Source organism: Stenella coeruleoalba (genome assembly GCF_951394435.1).
Source record: "Stenella coeruleoalba genome assembly, chromosome: 20".
NCBI classification, from domain to species: Eukaryota; Metazoa; Chordata; class Mammalia; order Artiodactyla; family Delphinidae; genus Stenella; species Stenella coeruleoalba.
In genome coordinates this window covers 13,299,873-13,327,539 of record NC_137166.1, presented here as the reverse complement: position 1 = coordinate 13,327,539, position 27,667 = coordinate 13,299,873, and the positions used below count along the sequence as shown (strand labels likewise).

The 27,667-nt window shown below is 43.3% G+C and overlaps 2 protein-coding genes across 5 annotated transcripts in view; one reads left to right on the top strand and one right to left on the bottom strand.

Moving 5' to 3' along the window:
* ST3GAL2 (ST3 beta-galactoside alpha-2,3-sialyltransferase 2) overlaps positions 1-14,893 on the top strand; it is a 68,956-nt gene extending 54,063 nt beyond the window's left edge. The window contains exons 7-10 of one of the 4 annotated variants that reach the window (XR_013825369.1): positions 2,638-2,830; positions 11,122-11,543; positions 14,632-14,680; positions 14,847-14,893. Coding sequence is in view for 1 of the 4 variants with exons in the window: in XM_079908459.1 (XP_079764585.1) it covers positions 2,638-2,754 (117 nt within the window). In the remaining 3 variants the exon portion in view is untranslated. Of the gene's footprint in view, positions 1-2,637; positions 2,854-7,856; positions 7,983-11,121; positions 11,954-14,631; positions 14,681-14,846 lie in introns of those variants that run through there. The other 3 variants (XR_013825370.1, XR_013825371.1, XM_079908459.1) reach the window with 3 other exon arrangements.
* DDX19A (DEAD-box helicase 19A) lies at positions 3,034-27,667 on the bottom strand. The gene is made up of 12 exons (XM_079908457.1): positions 27,480-27,667; positions 24,373-24,421; positions 18,528-18,578; positions 17,378-17,513; positions 14,968-15,060; positions 12,471-12,573; positions 11,960-12,074; positions 8,591-8,768; positions 7,980-8,217; positions 5,250-5,412; positions 4,599-4,790; positions 3,034-4,162 (listed from the first exon to the last, which is right to left on the bottom strand). Exons 1-12 carry the CDS (start codon positions 27,534-27,536, stop codon positions 4,101-4,103), a joined length of 1,437 nt encoding a protein of 478 aa, XP_079764583.1. The 5' UTR covers positions 27,537-27,667; the 3' UTR covers positions 3,034-4,100.

Here is a 27,667-nt window from a genome sequence, read left to right as displayed (position 1 = left end):
GCAGGCAGTTGACAGGATGGTGTGGCTTACCGGTTGCAGCGGGGATCCGCATCCTCCTGTCTCCTTTCTGGGCCTGCGTCTTGATGAAAGTCTCTGTCCAACTGGCGTGCAGGCGAAGCTCCAATCCAGCGCCCTCCAAGCGGCGAGGCTGCCTTGAGTTCTGGTCTTGTGTGCAGCGCTTCGCTTCCCAGCCCCTCTGCTGAGCGGGACCTAACAGCCTGCAGCTGCTCGGTCCCCGGACGGGAGCCCAGCAAGCTTTGGCTTCAGCCCTGCTCGCAGCTTTGCATGTTTCCCCATTACTGGTCCACAGAAGTATTCATCTCGTTTTTCGGGTCAGGCGGTGTTTTGTTTTCTAGTTTTACCTTTTCTGTATCACTGTTGTGTTTTGGGGTCAAAGCGGGTGTCACTTATCTGGAATGCTGGCACTGCACACGACCTCCTCTCCCTCTTTGCCTGTCTCCCTTCCAAGCACCCTGAGCACTGCTTCCTCTCTACCCCACCTCGCCTTGTCCCCGGCCTTTCTGGAAACTTGTTCCAATTCTCGCTCCCACTTTTCTTCCCAGAACCCCTTCCCGCATCAGTGGCTTGCATGCGCCCCTGAGACACCTGCAGTCACCGTAGCTGCTGCATCCCCAGGACACTCAGTCTCACTTTCTCTCACACGTGATCCCAGCTGGACCCTGTCGCTCAGTCTCGGCTCCAGCCCAAACACCCACTCACCCGGAGGTAACCGCCTGTAATCGCTCACAGCAAATCAGGCAGGCAAAACGACACTTCAAAACCTACAAAAACATGAGTAAATAATTTATAATACTGGGCTTCCCTTGTGGCGCAGTGGTTGAGAGTCCGCCTGCCGATCCGGGGGACACGGGTTCGTGCCCCGGTCTAGGAAGATCCCACATGCCGCGGAGCGGCTGGGCCCATGAGTCATGGCCGCTGGGCCTGCGCGTTCGGAGCCTGTGCTCCGCGGCGGGAGAGGCCACAGCAGTGAGAGGCCCGTGTACCGCAAAAAAATACATATAAATAAATAAAAATAAAAAGTAATAATAATAATTTATAATACTGAGATGAGGAAAGGTTATCTAGCCATGACATGAAATCCAGATTTCTTAATAATGAAGTCTGAGCAATATTAAATTTTTTGTTTTTGTTTAACATCTTTATTGGAGTATAATTGCTTTACAATGGTTAGTTTCTGCTGTATAACAAAGTGAATCAGCTATACATATGCATGTATCCCCATATCTCCTCCCTCTTGCGTCTCCCTCCCACCCTCCCTATCCCACTCCTCTAGGTGGTCACATAGCACCTGAGCTGAGCTGATCTCCCTGAGCTATGCGGCTGCTTCCCACTAGCTGTTTTACATTTGGTAATGTATGTATGTCCATGCCACTCTCTCATTTCGTCCCAGCTTACCCTTCTCCCTCCCCGTGTCCTCAAGTCCATTCTCTACGTCTGCGTCTTTATTCCTGTCCTGCCCCTAGGTTCTTCAGAATCAATTTTTTTTGGTTTAGATTCCATATATATGTGTTAGCATACGGTATTTGTTTTTCTTTTTCTGACTTCACTCAGTATGACAGACTCTAGGTCCATCCACCTCACTGCAAATAACTCAATTTCGTTTCTTTTTATGGCAGAGTAATATTCCATTGTATATATGTGCCACATCTTCTTTATCCATTCATCTGTCGATGGACACTTAGGTTGCTTTTGTGTCCTGCCTATTGTAAATAGTGCTGCAGTGAACATTGTGGTACATGACTCTTTGAATTATGGTTTTCTCCGGGCATATGCCCAATAATGCGATTGCTGGGTCGTATGGTAGTTCTTTTTTTTAGTTTTTTTAAGGAACCTCCATACTGTTCTCCATAGTGGCTGTATCAGTTTACATTCCCACCAACAGTGCAAGAAGGTTCCCTTTTCTCCACACCCTCTCCAGCATTTATTGTTTTTTGGTTTTTTTTTCGGTACGCGGGCCTCTCACTGTTGTGGCCTCTCCCGTTGCGGACCACAGGCTCCGGACGCACAGGCTCAGCAGCCATGGCTCACGGGCCCAGCCGCTCCACGGCATGTGGGATCTTCCCAGACAGGGGCACGAACCCGTGTCCCCTGCATCGGCAGGCGGACTCTCAACCACTGTGTCAGCAGGGAAGCCCTAACGTTTATTGTTTATAGACTTTTTAATGATGGCCATTCTGACTAATATTAAACTTTTGTGCAGTATTAAGAAAAAATGATTTTGTAAAGACAAACAAAAAGGAAAACGTCCACCACTCAAGACAGTCTAATTTCCCTAAAATAGAAAGGTGGCTAAAATTCAATGAAGACTAACAAGCCAGTAGCAAAATGGTGAGATAGGAATGGGCAACACACCAAAACAGAAAAGTCAAATACCAATAAACTGAAAATTTGCCAAACATCACTAAATTAAAAAAAATGAAGCAGTTATATAATCTATTTTTACTACTCAGACTGGCAGTTCTAAAAATTGATAATAGAGGGAGTTGGTAAGCACATAATAGGTATCTTTGTTATCACTGCAATAACATAAATTGGTAAAAACTTTTCAGCAGGCTATATTAACAATGTGTTAAAATGTTAAGGGTCCCCACTCTGACCCAACAACTCTACTTCCAGGTATACATCCTGAGTGAGTCTCAGCTGGGCTCAGAGAGGAGCGGGACTGGTATTTTCACCGTGGGCAGCAACACAGTGGAAGCCCCCATGTGCCTATCACTAGGAGCCATGATGTAATGCTGGGGCAGCTACACGCTGGAATGCTGCTTGTTGAGAGTGAGGCACATCCCTGGCACATGTCCAAGATACACGGGTAAGTGAAAAGGCAGGTCGCACAACAGCGTGAGTAGAATGTTCACATTTTTGTAAGAGAAAAGTGGGTTGATATATGCAAACAGAAGGCAATATACTGAATGTTCACCAAGCTGCTAGCAATGGAGATCCCAGAGAGGTGGGGATGAGCACTTATACTTTATATATATATATACACACACACACATTTTTTAATGAGCATATATTAGTCTAATAAGCAGAAAAATACAAGTAAAAACAAATCATGATTAGTAAAGCATTTCATAATTATTTTTAAATTGCTTAACATAATGAATGATGGGTATAGCTCTAATTTATCCATCCTTATTCATACAGACAATGTATGAATTAAAGTTCATCTGTGTTACGGATGAACAGCATAATCAGAGTTTTCACTTGGTCATAACTTCCTTTCCAAACTCTGCTGCTCGACTCCAGGCACAGTGTGACATCCATGGGTGAGAATCAACTCACTTGGCCAGGCGTGTGTCAGAAAACCACCCGGTGTCCCCTGGCTGCTCTGACACCAGGTACCTGAGCAGACAGAACAACTGCGGGAGGAGAAGGCAGCCCTAGATCATCCACTCTTGCCAGAGCATTCCCTCTGAAGATTCACTGACTTCCGTGGTTCTCCCCAAATCTGAGGTTTACAAAGTAGCCAAGATGCTCACACAGGGAGAGAGAAGCATATACTCTGCACAGAGAACAGAGGTAAAAGGGATCAGCTGGGACATCTCTGGATTTGAGGAGAAGGAAGGTGGCCAAGGGCAAGAGACATTCGTGACAAGTCCCAGTCAGGGATGGGGGTGCTGCTCTCAGGCCTCTCTGCTGCCGCCCGCACGCTCCACCCACGCACAGGAGCTCACACGGCTGAGTTGCCCAGGACTTTCCTGTCCTCTGCCTATACCTCTATCATTTCTTCAGCGGCTAGAGGCTGGTCTCAACACCCCTAGCCAGAAAACAGGCAGGGGATCCTGGGGCCAGCGATTACCAATAGTGAGCACGTTATCATAAAGACGGAGGAAACCGTGGCTTTGAAAAGGGATGGGAGGAAAAGGACTAAATTTTCCAAAATGCAAATTTTTTCTTCTACCTTCCCCCATCATTTGCGCAATTTTTGTCAAGTCCAAACGTAATTTAAAATGAGGTAGGTAGTTTCTCTCTACTCATGCCTTCATCTTTGTGTTGACTGTTGAGGCCTGTGCCGTGAAAGCACTAGTGTCCCGTGCAGGGGGAGCACCAAGGGTGGCACCAGTGACTGCAGGAGCTTCTCAGTTGGCTATTTTCTCAATCTCGTCCAAGTCATCTGTGTCCAGTCTTTCTATTTTCTTATCTGGGGGAAAGAAAAGAGAATTCAAAGAGAGACCAACATGGGGTTACAGAGACACACACTCAGGGAAGGGACAGCACAGCAGGGAGGGAGGAAACACAGGTCTCTGCTGCCTAGGAACGTGCTGTGCCTCTGGCCACAGAGATCCTTCACTGAACCCCAAAGGCTTCCAGTGACTGAGCAAGGGACACGGACAGCAACAGCCAGAGCCCCAGGCCCCTCAGCCTGGCCGGGGGGGGACTGTCATTCAAGTCCCTGAGCCCTGAGCTCTCCAGGTGTGCTCTTTGAGAACTTCCACATTGTAGGGAAGGAGGGGAATGGGACAGAGACAAAGGCCTCTCTCGGGGCCACAGGAAAACCTACCCTTCACCCTCCCCTCTCGCCCTGGACTTGCCCCTGTAAGGTAAGGGCCCAGCAGGGGACACTCCCAGGGACTCACTGAAATGCTCCTGGATTCTGTTCAGGATGTTCATGCTGTGCTTGCTGTCCACCATGTTCACGGCCAGGCCCCTCTTGCCAAAGCGGCCGGTGCGCCCGATCCGGTGCAGGTAGGTCTCGTTGTCCGGGTTCCCATCCTTGTCCACGGGAAGGTCAAAGTTGATGACGACAGACACCTGTTCCACATCGATACCTGCATGAAGGAGAGTTGGACAGGAGTAAGGATGGGAGACAGAAATCACTGTTGTCCACAGTCAGGCCTACACACACCTCAGGTGGAAGGAACAGTCTGGGGTGGGCCAGCTCTGGGATTCAGACAAAGGGGCAGGTAGCAGAACCCAGAGGGAGAAAACAGAACTGTGGCAGGTGCTGACCAAATTATGAAATCAGCCATCAGGCTCCAGAGAGCCTCTGCTGGATACCAGTATCTGGAGAAGCAGCTAAAGCCTCACTGGGGGCCCCAAGAAGAGCAGGTGCCGTTCTAAGCCACCAAGTCAGGACTCCTGGCTTCTGTGAAAGTTCTCCTCTGCTGAGGGAATACAAACAGGCTCTTCTAGAAAACAGGATCTCCCGCAAACCACCGGAGTGTCCCGCAGACGAGGATCTCTCCCGCTACCCCGAGCCTGCAGACCAGGACACAATCTCTGCTCACCGCGGGCACACACGTTGGTGGTGACCAGAACCTTCTCTTTGCCCTCTCGGAAGCGCTCAATCACTGCAGCCCTCTGCTCCACCACCATTTCACCACTCAGCAGAGCCACCTGGTGGCCTTCTTTTGAGAGCTCTGCTGCCAGCCAACTAGCTGTTTTGCGGGTCTGGAAGGAAGAAAACATTTCAGAAATATAAGTGCCTTAAAAGAATATTTTTGATCTGGAAGACTACTAAAACTTAGCAGTTAAGCATTATGTGTCTTAAAATTGTTAACGTGATGTGGTATAAAGAAGTAACCATGTCACCTGGGTGCTAATCTTAGAAAAATATTTAACCTTAATATAATCACAAGGAGGGGGGAAATCAGAGACATTCTAAAGACTACTTACTAGTCTGAACTCTTTTTTTTTATTTTTTTATTTTTAAGATTTTTTGATGTGGACCATTTCCAAAGTCTCGATTGAACCCGTTACAACATTGCTTCTGTTCCATGCCCTGGCCCCTTGGACCCAAGGCATGTCGGATCCCAGCTCCCTGACCAGGGATCGAACTGGCACCCCCTACACTGGAAGGCGAAGTCTCAACCACTGGACTGCCAGGGAAGTCCCTAGCCTGGACTCTTCAAGATGTCCATGTCATGAAAGGTGGAGAAACTGTTATAGATTAAGGGAGTCTCAAGAGAGACTAAATGCAATAGACATTCTCTGATTGGCTCTTAGGTTTAACAGCAGCAGCCAAAAGCAATAAAGGCCATTTTGGTTCACATGGGGAAAGTGGCATATGATGGACTACAGAGAGGACACTCGCTGCATCACTGTGAAAGGTGTGACAATGGTCCTGTGCTCGTGCAGGAGCACGTCTCATCCTTAGGAAGCATTTAGGTGGAAAATGTCCTGATATCTACAACTGACTTTAAAATGATTCAGCAAGGGACTTCCCTGGTGGCGCAGTGGTTAAGAATCCACCTGCCAGAAACTAACACACCATTGTAAAGCAATTATACTCCAATAAAGATGTTGAAAAAATAATAAAATGAGCAAAAACCCTTACCCTAAAAAGGGACACAACAAATTTAAAATAATTACATTAGGCAAGATTTGTTTATATTGAATTTCTAATTCTTACTGTTTAAAACTGTCAGGTGCTTTATTAATTGATACTTTCACAAAATGAGAAATGCGTAATTTCTTTGATGGAAAATCATTAGTGCTATATGGTGCAAATCACCTGATAATTTAATAATATAAGGTGGCATGGCTTCTATGAAGTTACATTTCAGTAGAGGAATAACATGCTTACAAAAGGGTTTTTTTTATAATAAGTATTTATGTATACACATACTTTCTAAATATACTGAGTTACATTATGTCTGGAATAAAACAGTGAATCAAAAGGATCTATACTGCAGTTTTCTACCATATATGGCATTAGATATATATCCCAAAGCAAAATGACTGAAAGTATTTTATTAAATAAAAAAAAAGAATCTGCCTGCCAATGCAGGGGACATGGGTTCGAGCCCTGGTCCACGAAGATCCCACATGCTGCAGAGCAACTAAGCCCGTGTGCCACAACTACTGAGCCTGCACTCTAGAGCCCATGTGCCACAACTACTGAGCCCACGTGCCCCAACTACTGAGCCCATGCACCGAGAGCCTGTGCTCTGCAACAAGAGAAGCCACTGCAATAAGAAGCCCGCGCACCAAAATGAAGAGTACTCCCACTTGCCACAACTAGAGAAAGCCAGCGCGCAGCAACGAAGACCGAACGCAGCCCAAAAAAAAAAAAAAAAAAAAAAAGATTTAGGAAAAAGTACAGATATCCCCCACACAAAAGCTTATGGATAAAGCAAATGTTGACAATAGGTGAAGGGCATGAAAGTGCTCATTTTGTATTTTTTTTCATCTTTTCTGTAGATTTGAAAGTTTCAATTTGAGTTTGGGAAAACAATGCCACTGTAAAAAGAATTTTTTTTAATCTACAAGTATTCCAATAATAGAGTAAGAGTTCTTTTATTCTTACATCACTTAACAGAATTTTGATGTTTTCTTCAGCGATCTTAACTATTCCTGAAAAATTATTTTGGCTATTATAAATGGGGTCTGGGCTTCCCTGGTGGCGCAGTGGTTGAGAGTCCGCCTGCCGATGCAGGGGACACAGGTTCGTCCCCCGGTCCAGGAAGATCCCACATGCCGTGGAGCAGCTGGGCCCGTGAGCCATGGCCGCTGAGCCTGCGCGTCCGGAGCCTGTGCTCCGCAATGGGAGAAGCCACAACAGTGAGAGGCCCGTGTACCGCAAAAAAATATATATATAAATAAATAAAAAATAAATGGGGTCTATCCTTCCATTTTCTGGGGTCTATCCTTCCATTTTCTAAGTGTTTGTGTTTGACACTGGAAAACTACTTATTTTCTAGTAATTTTCTAACCAACCGTCCTGTTTAGTTTCTTATTTTTCCTCCAAATATCAGTTGATTTACTTGGGTTTTCTAATGTATCACCTACAAATGATATAAAGTTCAGGAGACTCCATGCTTAGACTATATATATGCCTCAGGATACTAAGAAGAAATTGTTTCTTACATCTTCACAAACCACTTCCTTTCCAGCCACAGGGAAGGAACCTGGTCCCCCAGCACGAAGTGGAGCTGGCTGAGAGGGAGGGCGCAGGGCCACACCCTCCAGTGGAGCTCCTCCCCCCCAGGCCTCCTCCTGCTGCCGCTGCTACTCACATGGCAGAAGATCATGGCTTGAGCAATGGTGATGGCCCCGTAGATATTACACAAGGCCTGGAACTTCTCATCTCTGCTATTGCACAGGACGTAATACTGCTTGATGGTGTCCAGTGTCTCCTCCTCGCGCTTCAATTTGATGATGTTTGGGTCTGGGACCACTTTCTGGGCAAATTTCCAGACAGAGTCTTCGAAGGTGGCAGAGAAAAGCAGCATCTGGCAGTTCCTGGGAAGCATCCTGCAAGGGAAGGCCCAGGTGTTCGACATGACCCCGACCCAGTGTTTCACTGCAAGGAACAGAAGCACAGCCTCCCCAGGCTTGGATGACCTGCGTCCCCAGGAAGGTGGCAAAGCAGGGAGGAGCACTGCAGGGAGGAGGGAGGAGCAGACGTGGGGCAGGCATGGGTGGTGGTAGAGTCCCTAAGTCTCCTTCCTCAACCCAGGCTGGGGGTATGGTCAGTGCGACATGGAAATGGCCCACCAAACAAATGCCTCTGAAAGCTGCAGAGTAAAGAACTGGCAGGGGCAAGAAGACGAGGAGGGTGAAGTAAAAGGAGATGATGCTGCAGATCAGGAGGCCGAGAAGCTCCTCCTGGCTCATGAGTTCCTACCTCTGGATGCGGATGCTCTGATCTTGGTGGCCCTGAGTAGCTATCATCACGTCAGCCTCATCCAGAACAAACACCTTGATCTTCTTAGGGTCAATGAACTTGAGCTTGGAGCACCAGTCCAGAACGGTCCCAGGGGTGCCAATGACAATGTGCTCACTGATCTTCTGACCTCTTTCCACTGTGGAGACAAGATGTGTTCTGTGGGTACTTTCATGGCTAAACCCGCTTTCAAAATGAAAGCCTCCTTGCCCATCCTTCCAGAGCTAGAACAAGTTAATTCCAGATTTCAAACCACAGGGGTGTTACCCAAAAGTTTTGTGTTCTTCTACTATAAAATGGGCATAATGACACCCATCTCACTGCACTGTGGTCAGGATTAAATCCTACACAGTCAACCCTCCATGAGTGTTAGTTTCCCTTTTTCTACTTTCTCCTGTAATTCCCCATCACCCAATTCTTTCTCTTTAGCATAACACTTATTCTTTTTATACCATCCCTTCACTCATGGTTCATTGATTTCCTTATAAATTGGTAGTTTTTAGTCCTAGCATCCTGGCCCAGTGATTTTTTGCTTTGTTAGATATTCTAATTGTGTAGACAGTTTTCCTAAGTACAAATTCTCTTTGATTGAAAAAAACACATTACTCTCAAACTATAGCTGGTGGGAGTTGAAACTGATATAACCATCTATCAAAATTACTAATGCATGTAGCCTTTGACCAGTGCTTCCACTATTACGAATCAATCCTGTATGTACATGAATATGTGTGAAATAACATATATGCAAGGATATGCATTCATTAAAACATAACTAAGCAAAATATGACGCACCGAATGGATGACACCAACAAAAGTATAAAACTGTTTAGGAACTGATGTGGAACAGTCTCCAAAATACATTATTAAATGTGAAAAAGAGGTTGCAGAGCAATTTGTATACCAATAGGGGCAAAAAAGAATACATGTAATATACGTACATGCGTGTGTGAGTGTTCTATCTATCTATTTCGTCTATCTCTACTGCTGTGCCATGAGGGATGCAGGATCTTAGTTCCCCGACCAGGGATTGAACCCGTGCCCCCTGCAAGGGAAGCGCTGAGTCTTAACCACTGGACTGTCAGGGAAGTCCCTACACGTTATCACATTATCACTTGCCTGTAGCCACACAGACTATCTCTGGTAGGACATGTGAGGAACGGGTTAGTACTGGGTGCCTTTAGGCAGGCAGAACCAGGTGGTTGAAGGGTATGGGAAAAGAAAAGTTTCTACCATATATCCTTTTCAATTTTGAAACATGTGAATGTCACCTATTTTCAAAACAAAATTTAAAGTTCGAGGAGAAAGGGACTTCGGTCAGGAATTCATTAACTTCACTGGAAAAGTTTTAAATGAACTCTTCAATACCTTGTGGTTCTCACTGTCCACTGCCCATCAGTCTAAACTGAACTTTAAAAAAAATGATACCTTAAATAGTTAATATACTAATCCTTCACACAGTGAAGTCCCCTGTAAAACAATCTAGAGAAGATCCATGTTGTCTCAAGATTCTGGTACACTACACTTAGCTGCACCTATCAGTGTAAGACATCAAACACACAAAAATACTAATAATTTCTGGTTAAAGTACTCTTTCTGCATGCTGAAACATGATGGTTTCCTCCAGGAAAAGCCCTTTTGTGATTATTTGTGTGCTAACTGTACTAGGCGTTTTTGTTTGTTGAACGACAGACAAACTACAGAAAATCAAACGGGGAATTCCCTGGCGGTCCACTGGTTAGGACTCCGCGCTCTCACTGCCGAGGGCCCAAATTCGACCCCTGGTCGGGGAACTAAAGTCCCACAAGCTGCACAGTGCGCCCCCCCCCAAAAAAAAAGAAGAAAGAAAATCAAGTAGGGAATTTGACATACACTTTCTTGAAAATGAACAGAGACCCTATCATTTAAATGAAAACAACTGACTGTTATTTGTTGTCATGATAATGTTCCAGCTTAAGGGAAAATTAGAATTTTGGAACACTTCTATGTGCTGCTGTAGGTTTGAGAGTTTCTCCATGTATAAACTCCTCTGAGTTGGTTGGTGGTGATATTAATGCATTTTAAATGCTATTTAAAATTTTGTATTATGAAATATGTCAACATTTGGAAGATCAGCATAACTCAATAAGACAGTATTTTCCAAATGACCAAGATATGATGTTAGAAAACCACAGTTGGGCAAAAGATGCATTCAAAGTGCAAGGGAGACCAAGGAATTTTAATGTAACAGTACGAAGAATTCATTAATATGATTTCAGATATCACATGGCAACTAACTTTTAATTACCATTTGTTAATAAGTTTTGGCGTGGCATCCAAAAAAACAATATCTAAAATTATAAGAAAGGCTAGATTTTCTTCATATTCTTCCAAAGTAAGTACTTGGGGTCCTCAATAATGTTTAAGAGTGTAAGAGAGCAAAAAGTTTAAGAACCGCTGCTCTAGGCGATTATAAACTGCTGGGTTGAAGGGATATCTCTCTTCCATTTTTCTAGGTAATGCCAACTGCTTCTGGAAGTCGGTGTGCCAATGTATACTCCCCACTGGAGCACGTGAGCCTTCCAGTTCTTCTCCATCTTGGTCAACACTTGGTTTGCCAGACTTCCTAATTTCTACCATCTGAGAGGCATACAGTGGTTTCACTTGATGTTTCCCTGATGACTAATGAAGCTTATCATCTTTTCACGTTTACTAGCCATCTGAATTCCTTCTTTTGTGAAGCGTCTGTTCAACTGGGCCTCTCTTGTCCATTCTCCTATTGGAATGCTTACTTTTTTCTAATTGATTTGTAGTTTTTTATATTCTGATAACTTCTCCATTACCCATTTTCTACCTGCCCCTCCTCCCATCTTAACCCATATTTTCTACATTCTACAGAACACATGAAAAAAGAATTGGTGGAAGGATTTCTGATTTGGTAAGAGCAAGTGAACTGTATGTGCTCTTAGATTACTCTTACTAAAGCTGTGCTTTACTTTTAAAGAAAGGGAACTGACCCAACCTACCATCTTCAGTGCTCATCCCTCCCTCGTAAGCAGCTTCCGGAACTCTGGGTGCTGAATTCAAACCCTGGCTCCTAAGTGAAATACTCCACACTGGAAGAACCCCATGACTCATGCAGGGATTTTTTTTTTAACAACTAAAAATCTTATTTTAGGAGTGGAGAGAATTTTTAACAAATCAGCAAGTATTTAAGTAGATTTGCTAAAGGCAACACTGGGCTCCAAGGTCAGACTGAACTAGAAAGTTGAATCTCATCACCTCATCTTCAAAATTCATATACCCAACCACCCGCCCCAACTCACGGCCTAGGTCTTGCCCCTTTATACTCACATTTATTGCCTCGAACAGCATAAGCAAGCTTTAGTTCTGGATGAAATCTGCCCATCTGCTCAATCACTTTTCCTGTCTGAAGCGCCAGCTCATATGTTGGGGAGAGGCACAGACACTAACGGGCAGATCATAGGTCAGTTTAGGAGAGCCTTGTAGTAACAGACAACAGGCTCTAAAGCAACAAGTACACCGATGTCATTACCACTTGAACAGTGCAGGAAACCACATCCTCGTCAGCCAGGCCCACATTTCAGCTGTAGACAGAAGCCTTCAATAGGGAGCCCTGGCTTGGCAGATGCCTTCAGAAGCCACTGTTTAAGGCTGCTGCTTCCAAAGCAATGCTACCCAGGTAAGGGCCTGGTGCACCACTGGGCTTTGCCTGAGCAACAGTCTGAGGCATCAGACGCATTCAGACTGTACCAGGGGCACCCTCGTTAGACAAACCCCCCCCAGATGGCGCAGCCATTCCCAGGACGAGCAAGCCAGGGCCCCCAGGATTCCACCCCCTCACCTGGGGGTATCTCTCTGCTGGTTCCACTCGGCTGAGCATGGCCAGGACGAAGGCAGCTGTTTTACCAGTACCAGACTGAGACTGGGCAATCAGGTTCTGTGGGCTGGATGAAGGAAGAACAGAGATGAAAATAATATGGGTTAATAACAATCAAGTGTCGGGACTTCCCTGGTGGCGTAGTGGTTAAGAATCCGCCTGCCAATGCAGGGGACACAGGTTCGAGCCCTGGTCTGGGAAGATCCCACATGCCGCGGAGCAATTAAGCCAGTGTGCCACAACTACTGAGCCTGCGTTCTAGAGCCCATGCTCCACAACAAGAGAAGCCACGGCAATGAGAAGCCTGTGCACCACAACAAAGAGTAGCCCCCGCTCGCTGCAACTAGAGAAAGCCTGTGCACAGCAACGAAGACCCAATACAGCCAAAAATAAATAAACAAATTTATTAAAAACAAAACAAAAAACAATCAAGTGTCCAAACGTTCTTTCTGGGTGGTAGGAATAGGGATTTTCCCCCTTCATGCTTCTATTATCCAGGTTTTCTGCACTGAGTACAATGATAAACTTTTTATATGATGTTAAAAAAAACTGCTTAAATATTAAGTGAAATGATTATTTTAGATGGGCTAACACTAAGAAATCCTCATTCTAGGCTCTAGCACAGCTAGAGTGCCCTAGTTTTATACCCCAAGGGGCCTATGGAAATTAAGACTGCAGAGTAACATCTGTGCCCAGACAAATCCCTGAGCCATAATGTGTCTTCAGGACTCAGCTCCTACTATGTGCTCCCTTTTCTCATCTTTATGGAAAATTTAAGAGAACAAGTCAGATGCTTTAGAGGGAACTTTCACATTTCACTTCAGGTAACCCAATGTCATGGGAATAGGTGGCATTTTTTTTTTTAATTTATTTATTTTTGGCTGTGTTGGGTCTTTGTTGCTGCGTGTGGGCTTTCTCTAGTTGCGGTGAGCAGGGGCTACTCTTTGTTGTGGTGTGTGGGCTTCTCATTGCGGTGGCGTCTCTTGTTGCGCAGCACGGGATCTAGGCGTGTGGGCTTCAGTAGTCGTGGCACGCGGACTCAGTAGTTGTGGCTCATGGTTCTAGAGCGCAGGCTCAGTAGTTGTGGCGCACGGGCTTAGTTGCTCCACGGCATGTGGGATCTTCCCAGACCAGGGCTCGAACCCATGTCCCCTGCATTGGCAGGCGGATTCTTAACCACTAAGCCACCAGGGAAGTCCTAGGTGGCATTTTTATCATTAAAAAAGAGGGACTTCTCTGGTGGTCCAGTAGTTAAGACTCTGAGCTTCCACTGCAGGGGGCACAGGTTTGATCCCTGGTCGGGGAACTAAAACCCCACATGCTGTGTAGTGCAGCCAAAATATAAACAAACAAACAAACAAATAATACAGTTGAATGAAAAAAGTTGCTACCTAAGTATGATACCATTTATGTAAGGTTTAAAAATATGCAAACTTGGAATTCCCTGGCAGTCCAGTGGTTAGGACTCGGCGCTTTCACTACCGAGGGCCGGAGCCCGGGTTCAATACCTGGTCAGGGAACTAAGATCCCACAAGCCACGCAGCGTGGCCAAAAAAAAACCAAACAATGAAAGTAAACTACGTAGTAAAAGGATAAAAAAACATGAGAGAAGGCTTCCCTGGTGGCACAGTGGTTGAGAGTCCGCCCGCCTATGCAGGGGACGCGGGTTCATGCCCCGGTCCGGGAAGATCCCACATGCCACAGAGCAGTTAGGCCCGTGAGCCATTGCCGCTGAGCCTGCGCGTCCCGAGCCTGTGCTCCGCAACGGGAGAGGCCACGACAGTGAGAGGCCCGTGTACCGCAAAAAAAAAAAAAAAAAAGAAACGAGAGAATAATGACCCACATCAGCGATGTTCACTTGGGAGGGGGAGGGGGGAGGGGGGAGGGGAGGGGGAGGGGGGGAGGGGGAAGGGAGGGGAGGGGGAAGGGAGGGGAGGGGGAAGGGAGGGGAGGAGGAGGGGAGGGGAGGGAGGAGGGGAGGGGAGGGAGGAGGGGAGGGGAGGGAGGAGAGGAGGGGAGGGGAGGGGAGGGGAGGGGAGGGGAGGGGGAGGGGGCTGTGAATGGAGGGAGTTACATGGGGGCTACAACTGCCGACTACATTAATGGCAGCTTTATTTCTTGGCAGGATGGGGTTACGGAGATGTTCCTGGTATTGCTCCTGATATTTTTTGCAGGTCTCAAAAATTTTTAAATTATTAAAAAACAATAGCAACGACAACAACAAAACAGTTTTTAAAACTGCATAGAATAACAGCACTAACTTTTTCTATCAGTTTTTATTAAGTGGAAAAGGCAGAAACTGTATTGAATTGCATCTGACTCTCTCTGCACCTGTCTAAGCTGTTCCCCTGAAGAAGCACGTTGCTCTCAACGGCCCATCTTGTGCTCAGGAACACTACAGCTCTTGGTGGAAGACGTTTAACCCAGTTCTGAAGAGGTGTGCCAGGGTCCATATACTTACGGCTCAGCAAGCATCATGGGTAACGCATTCTCTTGTATCTTGGATGGTCGATTGAACCCCATGGCATAGACTCCCTGCAGAAGCTGTGGTTTCCTAGGAGGCCAGGGAGAGAAAGATGGATTCCTAGTTGTTGAAATTGTTTTAAAAGCCTAGAATTTTATTTTTCCCTATATCTAGCAAAGAATGGTACCTCCTGTCAGACATATTTTCCTATGCCTTAAAGAATACTCACTAAAACAAAACAAAACCAAAATCTTTCCCTACTAAATCTTAATCTGAAACTACTATGCAATTTATAAAATCCAGGCTAGTTTCCTTTCTTGGAGAAATTCATCTTTCAGGAGACCCACAAATTTGGTTGGCCTTGGATGACAAACATTCCCAGGATACTGGAAGAATGGTACTTATTAATTCATAGTATAAAATAAATTATAAAAGACATATCTAAAAATAAACACTGCTTACTATGCTGCTAAGATACAGAAGTCCCTTTAGGGAATGACATTTCAGTTTTCATTTCTCAGTGCAGATGCTCCACTGAACCACAGTCATTTTGTGTTCCATGGGCCTTCCAAAGCCAGCTGTGCAAGAACTCGGGACAATTGAGAGGTAAGAAAATTGATTCAGCCAGTTTCTAGTAAATAGGTAAAGGGAGTTCAGTTATCATACTGAACTTTATGAGCGATTAGATTTACTTATTATGTCTAGTCAAAATCAAAACTAGAAAAGCACCAACTTCTTACATAAGTAGCCACACAACAAATATCAAATAAAGCTGCTTTTGTAGTACATTTATAATAAGCTCTCTGCTACCTCTAAATTGACAGGGTGTTTAACAAAAATCCCACCACACTGTTTTTAAAGTAAAGTCAAACCAAGTCAAGAGTGTTCTCTAAGCCTTCCTTAGAGTTTAACAGGCTCTCTAAAAGGCAATTCTTCTGGCATATGGTGGTTCTCAGACACAAAGAACTTTGAACAGTAACATCCATTTGGAAGAAAAGGTTGTGAAGCTTAGCAGATTCTGATTTGGTTGCCAAGGAAACAAAGTCACTACTGAAAGAGGACTCAAGTGATCCAAGAACTTTCAGTGGCTAATTATTTTTCTTTTATTTTGCAGATCTTTTCAGTAAAACATAGACCAAGTATATTAGGTGACCTAGGTTTTATTCTTTGTTTCCTTTGGCTACTAACAATTAAATCAGAAAGAACTTGCCTTTTCAAAGAGGACAGTTCATCACTGGTTGACCTGAGAACTCCAGTCCTTTAAATGAAAGGAACTTAAAAAGACCACTGATACTTGGAAAAGCAAGCTGTCAGAGCACACATAGCTGCTCGGACAGAATTTATGAATGGAAGCAGAGATGACAGATTTGCTGAAAAAAGCCTTTGACAGAGAAAATACACATAGAAAAGTATTATGTCCTGAAAATATTCAAAAAAAAAGGCCACACTTTAAAAACCTTGCTCTTAGCTATTGCTGCATTAACAACTTGATTTGGTTCTAGTTAGCTCTCTTATTTTAAGTGTCTCTTACTCTCAAGTGGTGGCAATAGTTGGCAGAAATGTGGCCCCTATTTGCCTACAGTGGGCATATGATAGATTTTGCTGAACAAAGGCAAAGAATCCATTCATTCCACCACTTTCTTATTCACTAGCTATTTTCTGTCTATGATTTGAGTCCTGGCAGGCAGCAAGAAGGGTAGCTATGTCTTGTGTTACTCATAACACCCAGCACAGTGTCATGTACATAAACCAACAACCCTAAATACCTCTTTACTAACTTACTGAAGGAAACGAAAAACTTGGCATAACATTACATAATTCTCTGCCTTTAAAACAAGGACATGTTAGAAGTCATTCTCACCACAGTGCATAAATGTGCACACGTAAGGCTTAATTCTGGGTTCTGGGTTTTTTAAAAAATTCTGCAACACTGAAGGCTGATTTCCACTGCAGTTACTGGGAGTCCTGCACAGGCTTCTTGGACAGATTTTATAAAAGCAGATAAACTGTTCTTAACACTGTAAACCCTATAGTCTAACAAAAGGGCTTACCTAATAAGAAATGTTCCTGACATCCAGAAATCACCTGTCAGCCAATATTTTATTGAAAGTTCTAAGAGCATAAAAGAAAAAAGACTTTCAGCTATGATGAATAAATTTGTGGCATTTAAAAATCCCTAAGGAGAAGAACTGGGTAGCCAAGAGACAAGGGTGGAGGGAGACCGTCACTTTTTCATACTTTTAAACTTTTGAATCATGTGAATTATTAACTAGTCAAAGAAAGTAAATATACTAAGATTTTTAAAAAATAAAAGTAGAAAGTAAAATTCCCACAAGATCTCTGATATGCTAAGTCTTATAAAAGAGGGAATAGCAAGGAACAGTTGTTCAAAGGAACAGATACTCACAGCCGAAGCTCCTCGAAGGACTTCACTGAGTAGAGAGGGGAGTTTGGATCTCGCTGCAGGACTTCCACTTGGTTGGTGTTATCGACAAGGTTGCTTCTGATCAGCTTGTTGAGTAAGGACTGGGCGGCTCTGTCCTCTGTAGGAAACAACCAGTAGATCTTCCTCATACTCACTGGGCAAACCCCACCCTTGTGAAACCTCTCTCCCCATGTCTGCACCCACACCTGAATGGCCCAGCAAGGTGGGAGAAAAACATAATCACACCAAAAGGTCTCACTTTAAACTCCTGACTGCTACACCCAAGTGGTCTGAGCTGCCCAGCAAGACTTTATGTTTCTATACGCCACTTATTCACTCTTCTCTCTTCAACTTCTAACCTCTCCACATTCTCACTCATCTAATGACCCTGCTACTCACTTCCCTGAGAAGTGAACGTAATCAGAAGCACCTCCAAGTGCTGCCGTGACAACCCACACACCCACTTGCGTTTGTGAGCGTCCTTTCCACCTTCCCTGCTGTAACTGTGGATGGACCGCCATCCTCCTGAGGCTAGCCCCTTTACTTATACAAGGGGTCCCATTCCGTCTTTCAGACAAGGATATTTCTCCCAGCAGTGACCTTCTCTCTTGCATGATCAGTTTCTCCCTCTAATGGATCATTCCCACCAGCATGTACACACGTTGTAACACCTCTCATCATAAATGTGCTTCCTCCTTTATCCCACATCCCCATCCCGTTACGGTCCCAGTTCTCTGCTCCCTTTTATGGAACATTCCCTGACAGGGCTGTCTATACTCATGTCTTCACTTTCTCTTCACTGAAGAGGTTTTTTTAAACTAACCTCCCCATCTGACCTCAACAGCCCTTGTCAAGCTCACCAATGACTCTACACTCTAAATCAACTGAACAATTTTTAGTTCTCTTAACCAACTTATTACCTATATATGACTCCCTACTTTTGAAACACTTCCTTCTTTTGGCTTCCAGGATACCACTCTCTTTTGGTTCTCCTTCTATCTCACTGTTTTCAATTTCCTTGGCTGATTCCCCTCATCTCCTTGATCTTATAACTCAGAATGCCTCTGGCTCCAGAGAGGCACGTCCTAGGTGATACTATGTCTCTTGCTACAGGGTTTCAAAGATTAGTTACCTTTCTCTTCTTCATCTGTTTTCTCTGGAGTGGCATTAGTTTTGATAACACCTACACAAGAAAAGAGTTATCATAATCAGAAAGGCAAGTATCAAATCCACTCAAAAGGGGACCTCCCTGGTGGTGCAGTGGTTAAAAATCTGCCTGCCAATGCAGGGGACACGGGTTCAAGCCCTGGTCCAGAAAGATCGCACATGTGGCGAAGCAATTAAAGCGGTGCGCCACAACTACTGAGCCTGTGCTCTACAGCCTACGAGCCACAACTATTGAAGCCCGTGTGCCTAGAGCCTGTGCTGCACAACAAGATGAGCCACCACAATGAGAAGCACGCACAATGCAACGAAGAGTAGCCCCCACTCGCCGCAACTAGAGAAAGGCCGTGCACAGCAAGCAAGACCCAACACAGCCAAAAAATATATAAATAAATAAATTTATTTTAAAAAAATCCACTCAAAAGGTGGGACAATATAAATATCAAACCTTATTTAAGTGATCAAAATTTAAATAGTTGGCGTTTCTATACGTTTAATGGATTTTTATTCCTAGGAAGTTTAGTGCATAAGAAATGTTCAAATTTCTAGAAATGCTGGCTGACTTCAGAGTGATCAGATATGTCACCTCTGACTTACTTATTTAAAATATAGCATTATTATAACTATATTTAAAATATAGTATTATGTTAGCAGACACAATTAGACATGAGAAAGAAAATAAAGGTATTAAAAATTAAAAGGAAGAGGTAAAACGATCACTTTTTTTAGATTACAAAAGATTGTAGGGGCTTCCCTGGTGGCGCAGTGGTTGAGAGTCCGCCTGCCGATGCAGGGGACACAGGTTCGTGCCCCAGTCTGGGAAGATCCCACATGCCGCGGAGCGGCTGGGCCTGTGAGCCGTGGCCGCTAAGCCTGCGCGTCCGGAGCCTGTGCTCCGCAACGGGAGAGGCCACAACAGTGAGAGACCCGCGTACCACAAAAAAGAAAAAAAAAAAAGATTGTAAACTTGCAGGACTAAGAATATCAACTTGGGCTTCCCTGGTGGCGCAGTGGTTAAGAGTCCGCCTGCCGATGCAGGAGACACGGGTTCGTGCCCCGGTCCGGGAAGATCCCACATGCCGCGGAGCGGCTGGGCCCGTGAGCCATGGCCACTGAGCCTGCGCATCCGGATCCTGTGCTCCGCAACGGGAGAGGCCACAACAGTGAGAGGCCCACGTACCGCAAAAAAAAAAAAAAAAAAAAAAGAGTATCAACTTAAAAATGACTACAAAATAAGATATCTCAGTAAAAGATAAAAGAGCTAGGTACAAAATAAATAAATAGAAATCAGTAGCTTTTATAAATAGAGATATTATTGAAAAAACCCTCTTTATAATAGCAACTAAAAAGATAAAATATTGCACCTCAAAATAAAATTAACAAAAAATATGTGAGACTTATATGAAGAAAACTTTAAAACACTCATAAACTAATGCAAAGAGGTAAAGCTAAAAAGCTCATAAATAAATTAAAATGGAACTCTAAGATATTCAATTAACCCAAAAGAAAGCAGAAAAAGGGCCAGAGAAACAAAATATAAAGCGACAAACAAATAGTAAAATTGCTAACCTAAACCCATCCACATCAATAATTACATTAAATGCAAACAGATAAAATACTCCAGTTAAAAGACAGAGATTATTAGAATGGCTAAAAAAGCAAGATCCAACTGTCAGCTGTCTACAAGAGGCACACTTTATTTTTATTTATTTATTTATTTTTTTGCGGTACGCGGGCCTCTCACTGTTGTGGCCTCTCCTGTTGTGGAGCACAGGCTCCGGACATGCAGGCTCAGCGGCCATGGCTCACGGGCCTATCCACTCCACGGCATGTGGGATCTTCCCAGACCGGGGCACGAACCCGTGTCCCCTGCATTGGCAGGCAGACTCTCAACCACTGCGCCACCAGGGAAGCCCCACACTTTATTTTTTAATTTTTTAAAATTGAGGTATAGTTAATTTACCATATTGTATTAGTTTCAGGTGTACAACATAGTGATTCAAAATTTTTATAGATTATACTCCTACAAGAGACACACTTTAAATATAAAGACACAAATAAGTTGAAAGTCAGTGGATGGAAAGAGATACATCACGCAACCAGTAAGCATACGAAGGCTGGAGTGGCTCAGGTAATGCAGATTTTAAGACCAAAATCACCACCAGAGATAAAGGAGGATATTTCTAATAAGAGGTCCATTCATCAGGAAGACATAAATGTGAATGTACCTGGCAACAGATCTGCAAAACACAGGAGGCCAAAACTGACAAAATTAAAGGGAGAAATAAGACTATTCCACAACTGTCGTTGGAAATTTTAACACTTCTTTTTCAACAACTGGAAGAACTAGACCAAAAAGCAAACAACAAAAAACAGTTAAGACATAGAAGATCTGAGTTAACACTATCAACAACGGTGGCCTAATTGACATTTAGAGGACACTATACCCAATAACTGCAGAATCATATTTAATGGTTTCTGATCAAAATGGAGTTAAATTAGAAATTAATAAGATATCCAGAACCCCCCCAAATATCTGGAAATCAAACAACACACTTCTAAATTATCCATGGGCCAATGAAGAAATCAAAAGGGAAACTGAAACTATTTGAAGTATATGATAAAAAAGAAGAGGAAAGTAAACCCAAAGCAAGTAGAAGGAAAAAAATACAGAGTAGAAATCGATGAAATAAAAGACAAATATTCAGGAAAATTAACATTGCCAAAGCCTTTGAAAAGGCTATGAAAAGATAAAAAAAGGCTTTGAAAAGATAAAAAAAACTGATAAGTCTCTAGGCAGACTCATCAAAAAAGAACAAACACATACCGCCAGTAATAGAAATGAAAGAGGGGACATCACATATGCTACAGTCATTAAAACATTCCTAAAGGACACAAAAAGGGATGTGAAAAAAATGGAAAGACTTAATCATAGGTTTTATAAAAAGACTCAATAGCATATAGATGTTAAGTTATAAATGTAACATGGTCCTAGGGGAAATACTAAAAGATTCTTTGTTTTCTTAGAACTAGTCAAGTTGACTATAACAGAATACGAATGGAAAATAAGAATAGCCAGGAACACTCTAAAAAAAGATCAATGGGGACTTCCCTGGCGGTCCAGTGGTTAAGACTCTGCGCTTCCACTGCAGGGGGCATGGGTTTGATCCCTGGTCGGTGACCTAAAATCCCACATGCTGTGTGGCACAACCAAAAAAAAAAAAAAAATCAGTGAGTGGGGACCAGCAGTCACAGACATTAAAGCATGTCATAAAGCTCCAGCAATCAGGAATATGATCCTGGTACATGAATATGCAAAATAAGCTTGACAGGATAGATGAGAAAATGCAGAATTTGGTATATAATACAGGTGGATCTCAAACTAGAGAGGAAGAATGGACTATTACAAAAGCGGCACTGAAACAAATCTGTAGCCATCTTGACATGAAAAAGGTGAAACACACTAGAGAAAACACTTTGGATCCATACCTCACAATCCACACCAGGAAAAATTCCAAAAGGATCAAAGACTGGGCTATGAAAACTGACTCAAATTCCAGAAATAATAATGTGAAAGACTGATACGTTTGACTATATAAAAATGTTTGCAGAGGGACTTCCCTGGTGGTCCAGTGGTTAAGATTCCATGCTCCCAATGCAGGGGGCCCAGGTTCCATCCCTGGTCAGGGAACTAGATCCCGAATGCAGCAACTAAAGATCCCACGTGCTGCAACGAAGATCCTGCGTGCCGAAACTAAGACCCGGCGCAGCCAAATAAATAATTTTAAAAAAAAAAGTTTGCAGAGCAAAAATACACAAGAAAAAAGTCAAGAGACAAAACTGGCTGAAGTATTAGCAACTTCTATCACAATCTTAAAATATGAAGTTCTTCATATTTAGAAAAAAGACAAAAAGCTCAGTAGAAAAGGAAACAAATTCCTTTATACTTATGAAAATATTCAGCCTTATTAATGAAATAGAAAAATGTATTACACTGATCCACCAGGTTTTACCTGTATTAGCAAAATTTCAAGTTTTTGACTAAAAATTCTGTGGTGGGGCTATAGGGAAACACTTTCATGCTTTACTGATAGAAATATAAATCGGTATAATACTTATGGAGGGTACCTTGAAAAATACTGATAAAAAGTGCAAGTGCATATGCCTTTGACCATGGATATCCATTTTGGGGGAATTTATCCTACAAATGTATTTGCATACATGTAAAAAGAAGTAAGTTCATGGTTATTCCATGAAACATTTTATAACACCAAAAGAATGTGGCCAACCCAAGTATCTATCAAAAGATGACTGGTTAAATAAATTATGGTCTATCAACACAATGTAATACTATGCAGTTACAAAACTGAGTGAGGAAACTCCATTTACTGGTAAGGGAAGCTTGCCAAGGTATGTTGTTGAATGAAAAAAAGTAAGTACACTGTGTATACTCTGCCATCTTTTGGTGAGAGAGAGAGAGAGGGAGAGAGGGAGAAAAATCTGTATTTGTTTTGCATAAAGAAACATTGGAAGTGCAACTGAGATTATCATACTAAGTGAAGTAAGTCAGAAAGAGAAAGACAAATACCATATGAGATCACTTATATGTGGAATCTAAAATATGACACAAATGAACCTATCTGTGAAACAGAAACAGAGTCACAGACATAGAGAACAGACTGGTGGTTGCCAAGGGGGAGGGGGTTGGGGGAAGGATGGAGTGGGAGGTTGAGGTTAGCAGATGTAAGCTATTATACATAGAATGGATAAACAACAAGGTCCTACTGTATAGCACAGAGAACTATATTCAATATCCTATGATAAACCATAATGGAAAAGAATATATAAAAAAAGAATGTGTATGTATGTATAACTGAGTCACTTTGCTGTCCAGCAGAAATGAACACAACATTGTAAATCAACTATACTTCAATTAAAAAAAAAGAAACTTTGGAAGAATATTAAAAATCCAATAACAGTGGTTACTTATGGCATAGGGTGGTATATGGGTTGAACTGTGTCCCCCCCAAAATTCACATGATCAAGTCCTAACCCCCCAGTATCTCAGAATGTGATCTCCTTTTGAGATAGGTTCACTGCAGATGTAATTCGTTAAGATGAGGTTGTTAGGATGGGCCCTAATCCAGTATGACCAATGTTCTTATTAAAAAGGGAAATTCTGGATGTAGACATGCACAATACCATGAAGGCAGGGACTGGGGTGATGACGGCAGAAATGCCTATAAGCCAAGGAATGCCAAAGATAGCCAGCAAACCATCAGAAGCTAGGAAGAGACATGGAATAGATTCTTCCTCACAGCCCTTAAGAGGAACTAAACCAGCTGACACCTTGATCTCACATTTCTGGCCTCCAGATCTGAGACAATAAATTTCTGTTGTTAAACCACCTAGTTTGTGATACTTTGTTGTGGGAGCCCTAGCAAAGTAATATAGGTGGGGAGTGGGATCTGGGTAAATGGTAGTCCAGGATGGGAAGGAGGCCTTTCACTTACTTATACTTTCTGAATTTTGAACCCAGATTAACCTTCCAAAAAATTAAATTAAAAAAACTTAAGGAAACATTATCAAGTGAACAGTGACTCTACAATCCAATAGTGATTCTTGATTTTAAGGAGTCAGAAGCTAAAATGTGGAAAACTAATCTACCTCCATCATTAATGAAACCAAATTTACTGGTTCTCAAATCCAGTGCTGACATTTGCCAAACGTGCTAAATGAAAGCTCCTTTCCACATCGCACCTATGAGTGCAAAGCAGAAGTGCACATGTAGCTTGTAGTTACTAGTGACTCACCATTGGTATCTGGTTTGACTTTCTCTTCCTTGATCTGCAAATTACTCATCTGAATGGGAATAAAAGGAAACATTTAAGAGTAGAGACACCTGATAACCAAATACCATGAATTACACAATTGACCGTTAAACACAGGTTTGAACTTCAAGAGTTCACTTATTCAAGGATAAATGCTACAGTATTACTCAACCCATGGTTGGTTGAATTCAGAGATGTGGAACCACATATACGGATGGACAATGTTAGTTATTTGGGGATTTTCAACTGCAGGGAGGGTTGGGGGCTCATAACCCCCAAGTTGTTCAATGGTTAACTACATTTATTAAGCTCATGTACACAAGTCTAAATGGTAAAACAAAAAAGGGGGGAGGGTCTTACCCAACTGTTAGAAAGCAATGTTTATTTACTTATTTTTAATTTTTATTTTATTTTTTTGGCCGCACTGCACGGCATGTGGGATCTTAGTTCCCCAACCAGGGATCAAACCTGTGCCCCTTGCAGTTGAAGTGCGGAGACCCAACCACTGGACCGCCAGGGAATTCCCAGGAAGCAACATTTTAAAACATTTACTTATATCAGCCACCCAATAAGCAGAGTAGTTGAAACCAGATACCAAGTATCTTTAGGTCTATATTTGTGTTATTCATAAGAACACAGCTAGATTAGGGTTGTAGGTTAAAAAAGATTTGAAACCAATTCTCAGTAACTGTCTTTTAGGGAATATCTGATGCTAAATACTAGATTTAAATTCTAGAGTACAGAATCATATCCTTTATAATACTTTTTGATTTATTTGTGGCTGTCAATTTTATACTTCTGACCTGATTCCTCCTGAACTCCAGTGCCGCATTTCCAAATGCTTGATGGGCACTGTATAGAAAAGAGTTAACACAGCAGGTCTGACTGCTATCCTTAGGAAAGCCAGCTTGCAAAGTTGGCCCCTGGCTGACACCTGGAAACTTGGATTTGGAGAGAGTTCCCACCATTCCCAGAACCGCTGAGGGGTTCACTAACTATCTTTCTAAAAACATGTGGTTTATGATAACACCTGGTTTCCTTCCAGGGGTCTGGAATTTTGGTAACTGCTAGGCAAAGAATGACGATGTGATAGACCCCTAATAAAAACCCTGAGCACTGAGTCTCCAACAAGCTTCTCTGACAACACTTCATATGTGTTGTTACAATCTGTGGCTAGAGGAATTAAGCAGGAATTAAGTGGAGCTTGTGACTCCTCTGGGAGAAGGTTCTTAGAAGCTTGTGCCTGGTTTCCTCTGGACTTTGCAACACGGGCCTTTTCCTTTTGCTAATTTTGCTTTCCATTGTAATAACTCACAGCTGTGAGTACAATCATATGCTGAGTCCTGTGAGTTCTCCCAGGAAATCATTGAACCTGGACACCTCTTGGTGATTCCCAACACAGGTACTTACCAAGTTGTCCTCCTTACCTCAAATTCAGAACAGCCAAACATGAACTCATCACCCTACATATCAAATCTGCTGTTCTTCCCACTCCCCGAATCCTGTTATTAGCACTATATTAATATCACCTTGTGGGATCCAGGTTGAAAACAGTAATCTTTGCCTTTATCTCCCTTCTCTTTTTTGTAAATCTTCACACCTCCACAATTATCTCTTGAATCCATCCCCTCATCTTTACTTTCATCATTCAACATAGGCCCCCTATCTCTGGGCTATGAGAGTAACTTCCACATTGATCTCCTTTCCTTTAGACATCACTCCTAATATATTCTGTTCTCTGCAGTCCAATAAATCTTGCTAGCTCTCAGATCGAATCTTGTCAGTATCCTTCTTAAAAACCTCCAAACAAGCCAAATAAAGCCTTTCATTTTCAAGTTCTTTGTTAAGGGCCAAAGTACACTCCTACGATATTTTCAGTACTGCTCCTACTACAACCCGATAACCTTAAGCTGCAGCAAAAATGAGTTCTGATTCCTGTTCTCTAGGCAAGTCCAGCACTTCTGTGCATTCTATTCTAAAATGCCGTTCACCTTCATCTCTATCTTAAATGATTATTTTCTAATATCCAGCACAAATATAAACTTCTTCATGAGGAATTTCCCTGACTTTCCTACTCATAAACATCCTCTCTCCATTCAAAGTTCATTTCTCACATTATTCTTACCATTTTCACAGCACCTCCCACATTCTAGGCTTCCTAACTAGATTGTAAAGCTTCTTCCTAAACTTCCCCGGATTTAGCCCATTTCAACAATCTGCTGAGAAACTAACAATCCTCCCAAGGCAATAAAGGGTGACCGGAGAAGAAATGTAATTTAGGCATTAAAAGGTTACATAAGACGTCAGACTACATGGGACTTCCCTCGCGGTCCAGTGGTTAAGACTCCACGCTTCCACTGCAGGGGACACAGGTTCGATCCCTGGTAGGGGAACTAAGATTCCTCATGTCGCACTGAAGGGGGGGTGGGGGGAAAGACTTCTGACTACAAAAAACCCCTATATTCTTAAAATCAATGGTCCATTACCACCAAACAAAGGTAACTTAGAGATAAGAACGGGGAGTCACAGTTTACACTATAGTTAACTTCCCACTGAATGGACCTTCATTAATCAAAGAACCAGTATATGAAATTAAATGTCTCTTTAAACACAGATGAAACAATTTGTAGTGCCTCCCCCCGTTTGCAGTAGATTGAAACACTAAATATAAACCTGAATCTGTTATTCTGCAAATTGCTACAAACCGCCAACCATGTTAAGCACGCATCTAAAAAATGGTAAAATAAGAGTAGCAGACAATCACTCAGAAACCAGATGAAAAAGAGAATCAGCATCGCGCCTTTTCTTACAATGCCCACTGAGGAGGTGCAGTGCAGAAAAGACAGCATACATAGCAGGGACAGATTTGCCACAGGATAAAAGTCTTTAACTGGCCCAGATCAAAGGAAAAGGCTCCATACTGGTCTCTTCTGCCTTAGCCGCAAATCAAGGCTAAGAGATTCCTCCCAGCAAACCTTTAGGGGTGTGTGGGCCACGGCCTGCCCAACCCAGGGAGCTCCCTGGACTCCAAGCAGGGTCGGCTTGGGCCCTCCAGTACGCTCGCCCCGCCTGGAGCTGAAGCCACTGACCGACTTGACAGCCGCTTCCTGCTTGTCCACTGCCAGGGCCCACGAATCGGTGGCCATGGTCCCGGAGGAAGAAGGCCGACTGGCGAAAAACACAACCGCACGAACAGCAGCACCAGCCCTAAACTCTGCAGGCGCAGGAACCACACTCACTCGGACCGGAAGCGGCGATGCGCGAAGGTGACGTCAGT

Bases quoted from the DNA above. Each gene is read 5' to 3' on its own strand.
- DDX19A (XM_079908457.1), bottom strand. From the start codon at position 27,536: ATGGCCACCGATTCGTGGGCCCTGGCAGTGGACAAGCAGGAAGCGGCT. The intron at 18,579-24,372 runs GTGAGTCACTAG...TTTCTTGTGTAG, and splicing joins AGTCAAACCAGATACCAATG to GTGTTATCAAAACTAATGCC. The intron at 8,218-8,590 runs GTAGGAACTCAT...CTTCCCTTGCAG, and splicing joins CAGAGCATCCGCATCCAGAG to GATGCTTCCCAGGAACTGCC.